The sequence below is a fragment of the Bufo gargarizans genome, chromosome 3, assembly GCF_014858855.1.
Source record: "Bufo gargarizans isolate SCDJY-AF-19 chromosome 3, ASM1485885v1, whole genome shotgun sequence".
NCBI lineage: Eukaryota > Metazoa > Chordata > Amphibia > Anura > Bufonidae > Bufo > Bufo gargarizans.
The window spans coordinates 95,670,765-95,684,161 of record NC_058082.1 but is presented as its reverse complement, the minus strand read 5'-3'; the positions used below and the strand labels follow the sequence as shown (position 1 = coordinate 95,684,161).

At 48.5% G+C, this 13,397-nt stretch overlaps 1 protein-coding gene across 1 annotated transcript in view; it reads left to right on the top strand.

The window, feature by feature from the left end:
- The first annotated feature begins 2,390 nt into the window (after positions 1–2,390).
- Positions 2,391–13,397, top strand: part of DIP2B (disco interacting protein 2 homolog B) — a 201,394-nt gene continuing 190,387 nt past the window's right edge. The window contains exon 1 of the mRNA XM_044287746.1: positions 2,391–2,563. Coding sequence (XP_044143681.1) covers positions 2,479–2,563 — 85 coding nt within the window. The 5' untranslated portion in view covers positions 2,391–2,478. The remainder of the gene's footprint in view (positions 2,564–13,397) is intronic.

Below are 13,397 nucleotides of genomic sequence, written 5' to 3'. Positions count from 1 at the left end.
GTTCCTCTATTTAGTCTGGACTAACACTTCTTACCATGCGGTTGATATGATCTGCCTGGAGTTGGAAGAGCTGGTGGAGTTCTGCTCATCCATTTTCTATTGAAGATAAGTGTACTTCTCTTTGTATTTTGTTGTTCCCATTTGCTCGTTGTTTACTAGGCCTCAGGGAGACGATGGTTCGTTCATTTGGGAGGGAACCAGTAGTCTCAGACCCTGTCAGTACTCCTAGGGCCTAGGTTTACGGTGTATGAATATTTCCACCTTCAAGGTCTATTCATACTGACAGGAGTCAGGGCTAAGTTTAGGGTTTCCTAGTTACCGTTTCCCTTTCCCTAGCCTTGAGGCCTAGTTCCTGGTCATTTTCCTTCTGTTGTCATTCTGGTGTCCCCCCCCCCATTGTGACAGAGGCTTTGCAGGAAGTAATGCTAGCTTCACACTAGCGCTAGGGACCTCTCTTTATTCCAGCATTGCCGGAAGCTTGAAGTCTGGCCCCATTCACTATAATGGGAACCGGTGGAGCTCTGGCCCCAACCCGGCAAATATGCAGTGAATTGGCTGTTAGATCTCATTCGCAACCTGGCAAATATGCAGAGAATCGTCCGGAGTTGTGGCCGGCGTTCTTAGTTAATGAGGCCGGACAGAGACTTTCAAGCTTCCGACGATGCAGAGAGGTCTGGCAGGCTGTTCCCTGGATCTCTAGCGCTAGTGTGAAACTAGCCGCCGTCTTTCCTTTATATTTCTGATTCTTTTTAAATCCACTTCTAGCTTTTGCTGAAAAACCTGCAGGAAAATCTACTTGAAAACCTCCTTATGGACTCATGCACACAAACATATCTTTCTTCCGTTTCCTTTTTTATTTTTACAGGTCCGTATGCGGAACCCTTTATTTCAATGGGGCTTGAAAAAAACTGAAATGACTCAGTGTGCATTCAGTGCCCGTATGTCCGTTCCTAAAAAATACATTTGAACATGTCCTATTCTTGCCTGTTTTGCGGACAAGGACAGGCATTGTTACAAAGATGGATGTAACACGGACGTCATCCATTTTCTTTTTAAACGGATCCGTAGTTTGCGGACCACAAAATACATACGGTTGTCTGCATGAGCCCTAAAAAAAAAACCTGTGCGATCCTACCCCAAGTTGTACCATTCCTTTTTTGTTTTTTTTTACTCCTTCTAGAAATTGTTAATGAATTGCTAGCAGTCTGTAATAAAGGTCCGGATAGGTGATACCAGTTGGGGGGGTGGGACACTGGCAGCACTGACTGGATAATGTCATACTGTGCATACCCCCCCCCCCCATCGGTAAAGCCGAATGCACACGGCCGTGAGCGGTCCGTGGTTACCCGGCCTGGATTCCTGCTGAGAGCAGGAGCGCACGGCGTCATTGGTTGCTATGACGCCGTGCGCTTCCTGCTGCCGCCGCAATACAGTAGTACACTGGTATGATCTATAGGAGTGTATTACTGTAGTGCAGCGGCGGCATGAAGCGCATGGCGTCATAGCAACCAATGATATGACCAGTATTTCCCATCTTTTTAGGACCAGAAGTGGGTTATGAAGGATTTGTATTTTTTTGTGTTTGATGGATATAGTTAAAATATAAATAAAAGATTAACAAAAATCTGGAATGGGTAAAAAAACAAAACTGGGGACGTGTAACTGTTTGGCTAGTTTCACACTTGCGTTTGTTGCGGATCCGTCATGGATCTACACAGACTGATCCGTTCTGATAATTCAACCGCACGCATCCATTCAGAATGGATCCATTTGTATTATCTTTAACATAGCCAAAACGGATCTGTCTTGAACACCATTGAAAGTCAATGGGGAAGGGGATCCGTTTTCTATTGTGCCATATTGTGTCAGTGAAAACGAATCCATCCCCATTGACTTACATTGTGTGTCAGGACGGATCCGTTTGCCTCCGCATTGTCTGCAGGCAGCGTTATGGTGTCCGCCTCCAGAGCGGAATGGTGACCGATCGAAGGCAAACTGAGCGGATCCTTTTCCATTCAGAATGCATTAGGGCAAAACTGATCCGTTTTGGACCGCTTGTGAGAGCCCTGAACGGATCTCAAAAACGGAAAGCCAAAACGCCAGTGTGAAAGTAGCCGTTCTCTGCGCTTGGAATCCACTCCTTGGTTTGCATGAAAATACTGGTCTGAAGTGCTCTGTAGTAGCAGGGTCCAACAGTATTTTCGCCTTTTCATCTCCTTCCACCAGGTGGCGCTAGATTCCGTTTTATTACAATCCCATCGCCTCATGCGATGTCAAGCAGCATTACACGTTGCAGTACCACTACGAACCAGAGGGCGTCAGTGTTCCCCCTGTCAGCCGCGGTCGTGCAGGCTGGAAGCCTGACTGTGGTCATGTGACGTGAGGCTGGGCCTGGCATGGCGGCCGTAGCGAGGACTATGCGCTGAGCTCCGCTGATTCAAACCTCTTCAGCTTCGTACGGTGTATCCGGCCGGCTCCATGGCGGAGAGAGGCTTCGAGCTGTCAGCCCTCCCGAAGGAGGTGAGGGAACAGCTGGCCGAGCTGGAGCTGGAGCTGTCAGAAGGTGAGTGCTGACGGCCGGGACCGCTGTGCTCTCGTCCCCGGCTGCATGAGGACGTGGGATAAACCACTGCGAGTGGATCCCGGGGGGAGCCGATCTGTGCAGATGTATGAATGAAGAGGGGGGATCCATTGTGGATGGCTGCTCTGCCGGGGATCTGCTGTGGATTACTGACCTCAGCTGCATCCATCGAAAGGAATGGAGTCAATTGTGCTGCAGAGCTGTCATCAGTGTGCAGCCGATCACTGATCTAGACGATCGGGTTGTACACGCTCCATCGATCCCGTCAGTTCCATGATTGTATGTGATCTCAGGTGTTGGCACAGTGACGCCAGTCACCTGGCATGGATGCCCATTGTGTATCTGCTATGCAATGGTTGGGATGTGCCCTCCTGTAGGTTCACCAGGCCATTGATTGTCTCCTGTATGTTGTGCCATTGTCTCCTGCGCCATCCAGTCTGCGCTGTGGAATGTGTTGGCATCTGATCAATAAGTGTTAATTAATAGAGGGGGGGGGGGGGGATTCCATCTGGTGGCGAAACAAAGGGAACCCCTATGTCTATTGCAGAGCGGCGACGTGCACTGGGTGCTGCATGGTGGAAGGTCGTATGGTTGGCACCGCGCAGCGGGTAAGCCTTCGGAATACTGGCGGATTAGGGTACTTTCACACTAGCGTTTTTCTTTTCCGGCGCTGAGTTCCGTCCTAGGGGCTCAAATCCGGAAAAGAACTGATCAGGCATAGCCCCATGCATTCTGAATGGAGAGCAATCCGTTCAGGATGCATCAGTTCAGTCACTGTACGATTTTTGGACAGAGAAAATACCGCAGCATGCTTCAGTTTACCATTGAAATGTATTAGTGCCAGATCTGGCATTAACATTTCCGCATTGACGGATCCGTTCTTCCGTGCACCGACCTTTAAATCTGTGAAAATAAATAAATACCGGATCAGTTTTTCCGGAAAGACAGATCCGGTATTGCAATGCATTTGTCAGACGGATCCGCAGCCAGATCCGTCTGACAAATGCATCCGTTTGCGTCCGGATTGCCGGATCCGGCAGGCAGTTCCAGTGACGGAGCTGCCTGCCGGAATCCTCTGTCACAAGTGTGAAAGTAGCCTTAGTGGTTTCATGGTAAGGGACTGTGGGAACTGTAGGAAACTGGCACATCCTTAAAGGGATTGTCCTATCATGGTGATCTCTTCTTGCGTTTTGGCTCCCCTCTTATGACGTCCATAGGTCCTGATGGGCGCCCCCGAGATGGCTGTCTGTCTGTAGTACAGGTGCATTGGGATAGGTTTGCAATGTTTTCAAACTTTAAGGGCTCCATTAAGACAGCCATGTGCTGTCCGCAGAAATGTGGATCCGTTTTTTGGGTGGACAGTTTGACATATCTGTAAAAAAAAAAACAAAAAAAAAAAACTGATTGCATTCTGCAATCTTGCGGACCCATAGATTTCAATAGGACCACGTCCTGATTTTCACTGTTCTATTTGTCTTGCGGAGCCATAGAACGGAAGAAACAGGAACCCATAGGAGCAAATAGGTCGGCATCTAATCCGGCAAAAAAAAACTGATCCACATTTTTGCGGAGAGCATGCGGCCGTCTGAATGAGCCATAAGGGTGCCTTGGCGACATTCTTTCAGTCTGGAGAAACAGCGCCACATTATGGTAAGAATATTTCCATGTGTTTAGATCACAATGGGATTTTGATGCATGTATTGACCAGTCCCTTGCATGTGACACCAGCCACAGTGGGAGCAGCCATCATGGGGGGCTGCACAATTATGTTCTGAGAATCGCCTTTCTGTTGACACGTCAGTTACTGATTTTCCTTGAAGAAAAATCCTTTTTTTAATGGTTTCTGCTACTTGAACAAGCCCTTGGTATTGGGGAATCTATCCACGGTCTCTGAGCGCCCTCAGCAGGTTGGGATTTGAGGAGATCCTATAGACTGTAGTGCACAGAGCCCGTATGGGCCATTGTACTGGTGTTGTCGGACTCCATGGCATGTAGAGATACTGGGGGAGAAAACTGGCTTAGGGTACTTTCACACTTGCGGTTTTCTTTTCCGGCATAGAGTTCCGTCACAGGGGCTCAATACCAGAAAAGAACTGATCAGGCAGATCCCCATGCATTCTGAATGGAGAGAAATCCGTTCAGGATGTCTTCAGTTCAGTCATTTTGACTGATCAGGCAAAAGAGAAAACTGCAGCATGCTACGGTTTTATTTCCGGCAAAAAAAAACCAGAAGACTTTCCAGAATGCCAGATCCGGCATTTTTCCCCATAGGAATGTATTAGTGCTGGATCCGTCCGGTAAAAATGTGAAAAAAGATACAAGACGGATCCGTCTGTCCGCATGACAAGAGACGGATCCGTTCTTGCAATGCATTTGTGAGACAGATCCGGATGCTTTCAGTCACATCCAGATCAGCGGATCTGGTGGACAGTTCCTACGATGGAACTGCTTGCCGGATCACACTACCGCAAGTGTGAAAATAGCCTTAGGTGCCCCTAGCAACCAATCACATTCCATCTTTCATTTTTAACAGCTCCTTTGAAAAATGAAAAGTAAAATCTGATTGGATGCTATGGGCAACAAGCCAGTTTGATAAATCTCCCTAGTGGTAATGATGGTAAAGCTGGCTACAAACCTCCACCAGCTGTCAGCCTGTTCCCTGCACACATGCATGCTCGGCCAGTCCTGTGGTAAGGACTTTACTCTTATGTGTTTGGGGCTGGGCAGCTCTGAAGGGTTGGCCAACACTGGGAACTAATGTCTATATGGCTGGGTACAGTGTTAAAAAAAAAAAACACCTGTTGCCGTGAAGCGCCAAGCTCCCTGTGCTGCTACTTCCGGTCCCCAAGGGCCCCAATATGTGATAATATACCCCCGCCCCCGTTTCCAGAGCTGCAGCTCCTCTCCTCCCGTGCGGCTTCTCTTTTACAGCCTGCAGCGGTGATGTAGCGGTATACCGCAGTGTATACCGCTGAGGCTAAGCCGTGTCATGTGCCATATACAGCGACGTCACCGCTGCAGCCTGCAAATCCGAAACCACACGTGAGGAGCGGAGCTGCAGTTCCAGAAATGGTGTGGCACTATGCTGTCACATTAGAGCCACTGTGGGGGTTTATTACTTGGACTGGATAAGTTATCAGTATCAAATTGGTGGGGGTCCAACACCCGGCAATCCCACCAGTCAACCATCAGTGCCCCATACATGAGTGGACGGAGCTGGAAGCAGAAGGCCATGCTGGGGTCCTACCGCTCGGCTCCCATTCACTTCAGCAGGACCTCCTCCTTATAGGTGCAGAGGAGTGCGTGCCTTGTGTGCTGTGATCCTAATCTAAGGAACCCGGCGTCACCCTGTCCTGTGGCAGAGTCTGTGGGAATATGAACCACGTCCACGTCAGAGCAGTGTGATCTAAATGAACGAGGGGTGGCTTTTGTGCACGCTCCATTCAAGGTCATGTTCTCATTCAGAGTTTTGCCTGTTTCTAGGTAATCAGACCATCGGCCCTGTTGGGTGATGCCAGGAGAAAGTTCTGCTGTAGACCTTGTCTTCCATGCTGGTTCTAGGTTCATCTACAGGGCGGCCTCGCGCTTCAGTAATACTACGGGGCGGCCTCGCGCTTCAGTAATACTACGGGGCGGCCTCGCGCTTCAGTAATACTACGGGGCGGCCTCGCGCTTCAGTAATACTACGGGGCGGCCTCGCGCTTCAGTAATACTACGGGGCGGCCTCGCGCTTCAGTAATACTACGGGGCGGCCTCGCGCTTCAGTAATACTACGGGGCGGCCTCGCGCTTCAGTAATACTACAGTTATTGTACCGCGCTGTAAAGTTGTTGGATTTCGACAATTTTGTAAGGTGAATGTGCTAAGCTAACCTGTGCCTCCCTACCATCGGATGTTTTGACCTGCGCGATGGGGTTGCAGCGTGACATGCAGGTTGTCATGATCACCCCAGAATTGCAAAAAATCTAATACTGCGGGATTTTTTTTTTTTTTTTTGGCGATTCTGTGGTCGCAGCAGCTTGTAAGTGGCTTTGTGACCCAATTCAACTTAATCATGCAACGAGTGAGTGTTCTGCGGTCTTAAAATCACGGATCCGCAAAACACGGATACCGGCCTAATGCATACCGCTATTTGTTTTCTTTTTTTTTTTTTTTTTTTACTCCTTCAGAAGTGTCCTATCCTTGTCCGCAAAATGGACAAGAATATTTCATGTTCTGTTTTTGTTATAGAATGGACTTACGGATACGGACAGATGAATCGTTCCGCAAAAAAGGCAGATTGGATCAAAACTACGTCCGTGTGCATGAGCTCTTATGGAGGTATTCTTCGCTGCAACGGTTGCTTGTAGGGAGAATAGCTCCAATATACTCTGTGGTGGCTCATGGAGTCCCTGCAGCCCGGAGGACTCCTTACAGTCTTCTTCATGTGAACCCCAAAACCGTACACAGGCAAAGACCGTCGAGTGTGAAAATGAAACCTCGATGTGGTCAGTTTCTCATATAACATCTGACCAGCTCGCCGTTCATAACATGAAGTTAGATTTTGCATCACATGGTCCTGCATCTTTAGAACTCGTGCACACGAACGTATTTTCTTTCCGTGTCTGTTTTTTTTGCGGACTGTATACTGAACCATTCATTTCAATGGGCAAAAAAAACTGAAATTACTCCATGTGCGTTCTGTTTCTGTATGTCCGTTTTGCAAAAAAAATAGAACATGTCCTATTAGGACTGTTCTATTAGGGGCCAGCTGTTCCGTTCCGCAAAATACGGAATGCACACGGAGGTCATCCGTATATTTTGCGGACCGCATGAGCCCTTGTATGGTTCCTATTCCTGCACCAATATATAGCCACTATACAGTGATGCATAAGGGGTTCGCCACACCGCATGGGACAGAACTGGAAACCGGAAGCCACTGCAGATTTTGTATTTAATTCAGAATTCAATAAATGTCAATTTCCGTGTTTCAGTTGCCCTTTTCAGTGGATTTCCTGATTGCAGACATTGCATTATCATTTACAGAGGCTCTGCTCCCCTGCGTGTGCAATAAACGGCTAAGCTCTGAAGATATCCAGAAGGAACGTGCCTGATATCCCGGCTTTCCGCTTCCCTGGGCGGCCTGACAGGAGCACGCGGGGCCGGTGCGATTCCGGGTTAACAGACATGGCTTCCTCTGAGCTTTGCTTCAGTTTGTCTAATCTCTGGGCGTTTCTGTCATCTGAATGATGAAATGTTTCCATGCCTGAGAAATACTAACACCTGGGGCACAGCCTTTCATTCCTGCCCGGAAAATATTTAGGAGAAAATAAAGAGAGGATTTGTGTTGATGGATGTGAAAATGGGGCCCAGACATAATTGTCTTCTGGATGGGTTCAGGCTTTTATTGCCTTATTTTAATCCAGAAAAATATGGAAAACCGCTGAATGTCAATCGTATTCTGCATCTGTGTCCTCTCTGCTTTTGCAGATGTCCCAGAGACCCGTTAATTTCCAAGGGTCCGCCAAAAAACGGGATGTTATTCTTGTGCTGTGCGCATCCGTATGTCCATTCTGCAATTTCTAGCACATGCCCCATTCTGGTGCGTAGTGCGGTCAAGAATGGTTATTTCTAGCGATGGGAGTGAGAACAATGCAGAGAGCACCCGGAAGGTGTCCGTCCGCCTTTTTCGGACCGCAGTCAGACACTGTCGTGTGGTTGAGGCCTAAGGTCGATGATGTATGCTGAAATATGGGAAAGCAGCGGACTGTGGTCAAAAAGGACGTCTGAAGGGGCACATTATTTAGAACAGCCTTTAGGACGCCACTCTTAATAAGCCTCTGCGCTGGCGGTGGATCGCTGAGTTGTATCCACTGCTGATTCTAAATGTGAGACAGCTCCCTAGCTGTCTTACATTTAGACCATTTTCTATGTCTAAGGCCTCATGCACACGACCGTTGTGTGTTTTGCGGTCCGCAAATTGCGAATCCGCAAAACACGGATGGCCATTGATATAACTGCCTATACGGACAAGAATAGGACAGGTTATATTTTTTTTGCGGACCACGGAACAACGGAGGCGGACAGCATCCGGAGTGCTGTCTGCATCTTTTGCGGCCCCGTTGAAGTGAATGGGTCCGCATCCAAGCCGCCAAAACTGCGGCTCGGATGCGGACCAAAACAGCGGTCGTGTGCATGAGGCCTAAAACAGGCATAGAAAATGATGAATGAGGCGGGCTTGACAGCCCTTCCCTGTCCACACCCCCCCCCCCCCTTTTTTTTAGACCTGGTGTGAGCTGGGAAGCAGTCGCAGATTCTGCTTGCGACAAAATCTGCCCCAGATTAGTGGCGTATATCTGTTCGTAAATGACTCCCATAGTTCTGTGAAGAACACGGAGAGCACATGGATGTGACTTGCTGAGGCGTGAATGAACCCTTAAGGTAGGGTGGTGCAGTGACGTTGACAGCACAACTTGTCACACAGACAACGAGCCTGGTGGCAAAATGCAATAGCACAACATGAAGTGAATGTTAGGTCATCAATATCTGATTGGTGGGTGTCCAACACTCGGCACCCCCAAAATCAGCTGTACCTGCAGCCTCCAGTGCACGAGCAAGGGGACACAGCGACACTCAAAGTGTAGTGGACATGTCCGGTTACTGCAGCTCAGCTCCCTTTCACGACCACTATGTTTGGAACAGAGTGCTTCGTTCAGAGTGCTAGTTCCAGCGCCGAGGCTCCAGAGACTAGCTGGTCCTGAGTGTTCCACGCTCACCAGTTGCATATTGATGACCTATCTTCCTTAGTATCCGGAGCCGTCAAACTCTCGTTTAGGCCTCATGCACACGACCGTTGTTCTGGACCGCATCCAAGCCACAGTTTTTGCGGCTTGGGTGCGGACCCATTCACTTCAATGGGGCTGCAAAAGATGCGGACAGCACCGTTCCGTGGAGCATGTCCTATTGTCCGTTTTGCGGACAAGAATAGGCATTTCTACAATGGGCCGCCTGTTCCGTTCCACAAATTGCAGAAGGCACACAGACGGCTTTCATGTTTTGCGGACCGCAAAAAAACGGAACGGTTGTGTGCATGAGGCCTTAAAGGGGTTGTCCAGGATTACAAAATGGCTACCTTGTTCCAAAAACAGCTTCACGCCTGCCCATGGGTTGTCCCTTGTATTGCAACTCTGCTCCGTTAAAGGGGTTATCCTCTGGATAGGTCATCAGCAGCTGATCGGTGTGGGTCCGCTGAAGTGAATGAGGATGAGCTGCCACTAGGCCATGTGACTGGTGGTCATGATGTCACTGGCCTAGGGTAAGCTGCAAGAAGGCCACAGCGCTCACAGAAGTGCCTTGTCTTAATCAACCAGCTGGTCGGCGGGGGTCCCGGGTGTCGTATCCCCACCAGTCAGAGGCTGATGATGACCTGTTACAAATAGTCAGAAAACAACTTTAAAGGGTTTCTGTCCCCAGATTAAACTAGCTGACAGCGATGTGCTAATGTCAGCTGAACCTAACTAGCCTATTCCTACTTTTATCTATGACCCCGTTACTCCAGAAATATAACGTTTATAATATGCTATATAACCTCTAGGTGCAGGGGGGGGGGGGGGGGGCATTGCCCCTGCTCCTAGAGGCTCCGGTCTCCCACCTCTGGCCAGGCCCTGCTACACTAGATTGACAGGACCAGGCAGCCTTCACCTCCAACTGCTGGCCCTGTCCGCGGGGGAAATCTCACGCCGTTCAGTATACAGCGCCCTTCACTCACTGCGCCTGCGCCGAATACTGAACGGACGGCGCAGACGCGAGATTTACACAACAGACAGGGCCGGCAGTAGGAGACCAATGCTGCCTGGCCCTGTCAATCTAATGTAGCAGGGCGTGGCCAGAGGTGGGAGAACGGAGCCTCTAGGAGCAAGGGCAACGCCCCCCCCTCCTCCTAGAGGCTAATTAGCATATTATGAAAGTTATATTTCTGGAGTAACGGGGGCAAAGATAAAAGTAGGAATAGACTAGTTCCTATATCGGAAACGGAGCCCTGCAAAGTGGTGGCTGGAGGACTCCAGTTCGGCCACACCAAGCGCTCTCCCCGTAGAAGTGAATGGGAGCGCACCGCGCATGACCGGCCACCGCTTCTATTCACTTCTATGGGTCTGACGGAAATAGCCGAGCCAGAAAATGAAGTGCACCCTCCACCACTTTCAGGGCTCCGTTCTCAGTATAGGGGCGGGTCCTGCACCTATCAGACAATGTGGGTATATCCTAGCGATGAGACAACCCCTTTAAGGCTACCTACACACAGTCAGTGTTTGATCAGTGCTTGTGAAGCCTCCACAGAGATAAGGTATAAGGCCTCATGCACACGAACATATTTTTTAACGTCCCGCAAAACGTGGTTCCGTTGTACCGTGATCCGTGCCCGTTTTTTCTTCCGTGGGTCTGCCGTGATTTTTGGTGGATCCACGGACATGAAAGATGAAAAAAAAATCTAAGTCAAGTTTGCCATTGAAATGATAGGAAAAAACGGACACGGATCACGGACACGGATCACGGTCACGGATGACAATCTTGTGTGCATCCGTGATTTTCACGGACCCATTGACTTGAATGGGCCCGTGAACCGTTAGCCGTGAAAAAAATAGGACAGGTTATATTTTTTTCACTGCCTCGAAACACGGGTCACGGGCGCGGTGTAAAAACGGTGCACAAGCCGAGTTTTCAACGGCCCCATTGAAAGTCAATGGAGCCGCAGAAAAAAACGTCTAACGGCACAACGGCCACGGGTGCACACAACGGTCGTGTGCATGAGGCCTCAGGGAGAGATTTCTACCTGTTCTGTTTTTTTCGATCTGCACCTGGTTTTGTATCAAAATCACTGACATCAGTATTTGTAAGGCTACATGCACACGGCCGTGTGGTCGTATTGCGGCCCACATACAGCGTGTCTGCAATACACGGGCACAGGCTGTGTGCATTCTGCATCACGGATCGCGGACCCATTCACTTGAATGGGTCTGCAATCACGGAGATTCAGAAATGAGGCACGGATCGGAACCCCACGGAAGCACTACGGAGTGCTTCCGTGGTGTTTCTGGCCGTGCCTCCGCACCGCAAAAAAGTAGCGCATGCACTACTTTTTTGTAGTGCGGACTGTCAGATGCGGATCGCTGACCCCATTCAAGTGAATGGGTCCGAGATTCGTGATGCAGAATGCACACAGCCTGCGGACCGCAGTACGGGCACGGAGCCCTTACGTTCATGTGCATGTAGCCTAAGTCAAAACCAGTAATGGATCCAAAACACAGAGGAGGCGCAGATATATCCATTATACCTTTACTCTGCAGGTTTTACTGGTTTGGGCTCACAAATACTATGTAAAAGTAGCCTAATACAAGAATTTATGAGAGAAGATTTCCATGTGAATCCACGTGAAAAACACAGTAGCACAGAGGTACGATATAGCACCGGCCTATAGCGTACTATGGGCACCATATTCGTGGTCCGTGTCATACAACTTCTGGTCCTCGTGTGTATTTGAACGCTCATTTCGGATAACAGGATTGGCCTAACTCAGGCCTCTTGCCCACGACCATGTCTTCCGCGTTTTGCAGACCGCAAAATGGATGTCAGTGTGACTTCCGTTTTTTAGCAGACCCTTTGACTTCAGTGAGTCCGTGGTCCGCATTTTGTGGCCAAGAATAGTACTTGTTCTATCTTTTTGCGGAAAGGACACACAGATGCGGACAGCACATGGACATCCGTGTTTTTTTGCGGATCCATAGAAATGAATGAGTCTGTGTGCAGAAGTGCTGTCCGCAGAAAAAAATTATACGGAACGGATACAAAATACGGTAGTGCTTAAAAAGCACCTTAACCCCAGCAGCAGTCCTGGCAGCGCAGAGCACACAGTGGCGGCTTCATGCTGTCCAAAAATCGGGAGGGGAGAGAGCCGAGCTGACAGGCAGATCATGCGGTATTCCTCCTAAGGCAAGGGCAAGTCGTAACCGGTAGTTATACGCCGTTTATTAGACGACCTGCACTAGCTTTTATCTTCCCTAATCTTCTTATTAGAGCTACTAAAGGATCCTTTGTGTAGGATTGTCATAGGATATCATCCAGACTTGAGGCTCTTTAAGAAAAAATATTAAAAGTTGGTGTAATTTATTTATTTATACATTTTCTTCACTTTTTTTCTTTTAAACGGTTACAGTAAATCTTTCTATACATTTTTATTTTACCAGTTTTGTTTTTTTTTTCTCATTTTTTATGGCACAATTGCAATTTCCGTTAGGATCCAAACACACATGATTTGTAGGCCACAACTCCATATAAACCACTCATGGTTGCCATACCACATGCAAAAAATGTTTTATCGGCGTATTTCTAGTCATCTGTGTGAACCAGGCTTTTTTCTGGAATTTTATTTCTCCCTATAGAGAAGGAGATGTAAAAAGGTCAAGCTTCTGCATGCTGCGCTATTCAAAAAACATCACACACACATAAAACGCCACTTAAGTAACAAATATGCCAGTAGCAAAATAAACGCGTGCGTGTTTTATGTTTCCCATAGACATTCAGCTAACCCCTGGAGCTGGTGTTTTTAACTGGGAAAAAACGCACCAAAAACTACAGATGCAAAAAAACACCACTAAAAACATAAAAGTACAGAAAACCTCCGGCAAAAACCTACGTATGAACCCACCCTATGGACCTAATCACACGTCGGTGTGAATGCACACATTAAAGTCAATCGGTACGCATGCTGTCCGTGTCAAACAGGGACAGCACACCTTCGATATCCACAGACATGTGAAAGAGGCCAAGTCATGAGTGTAAGA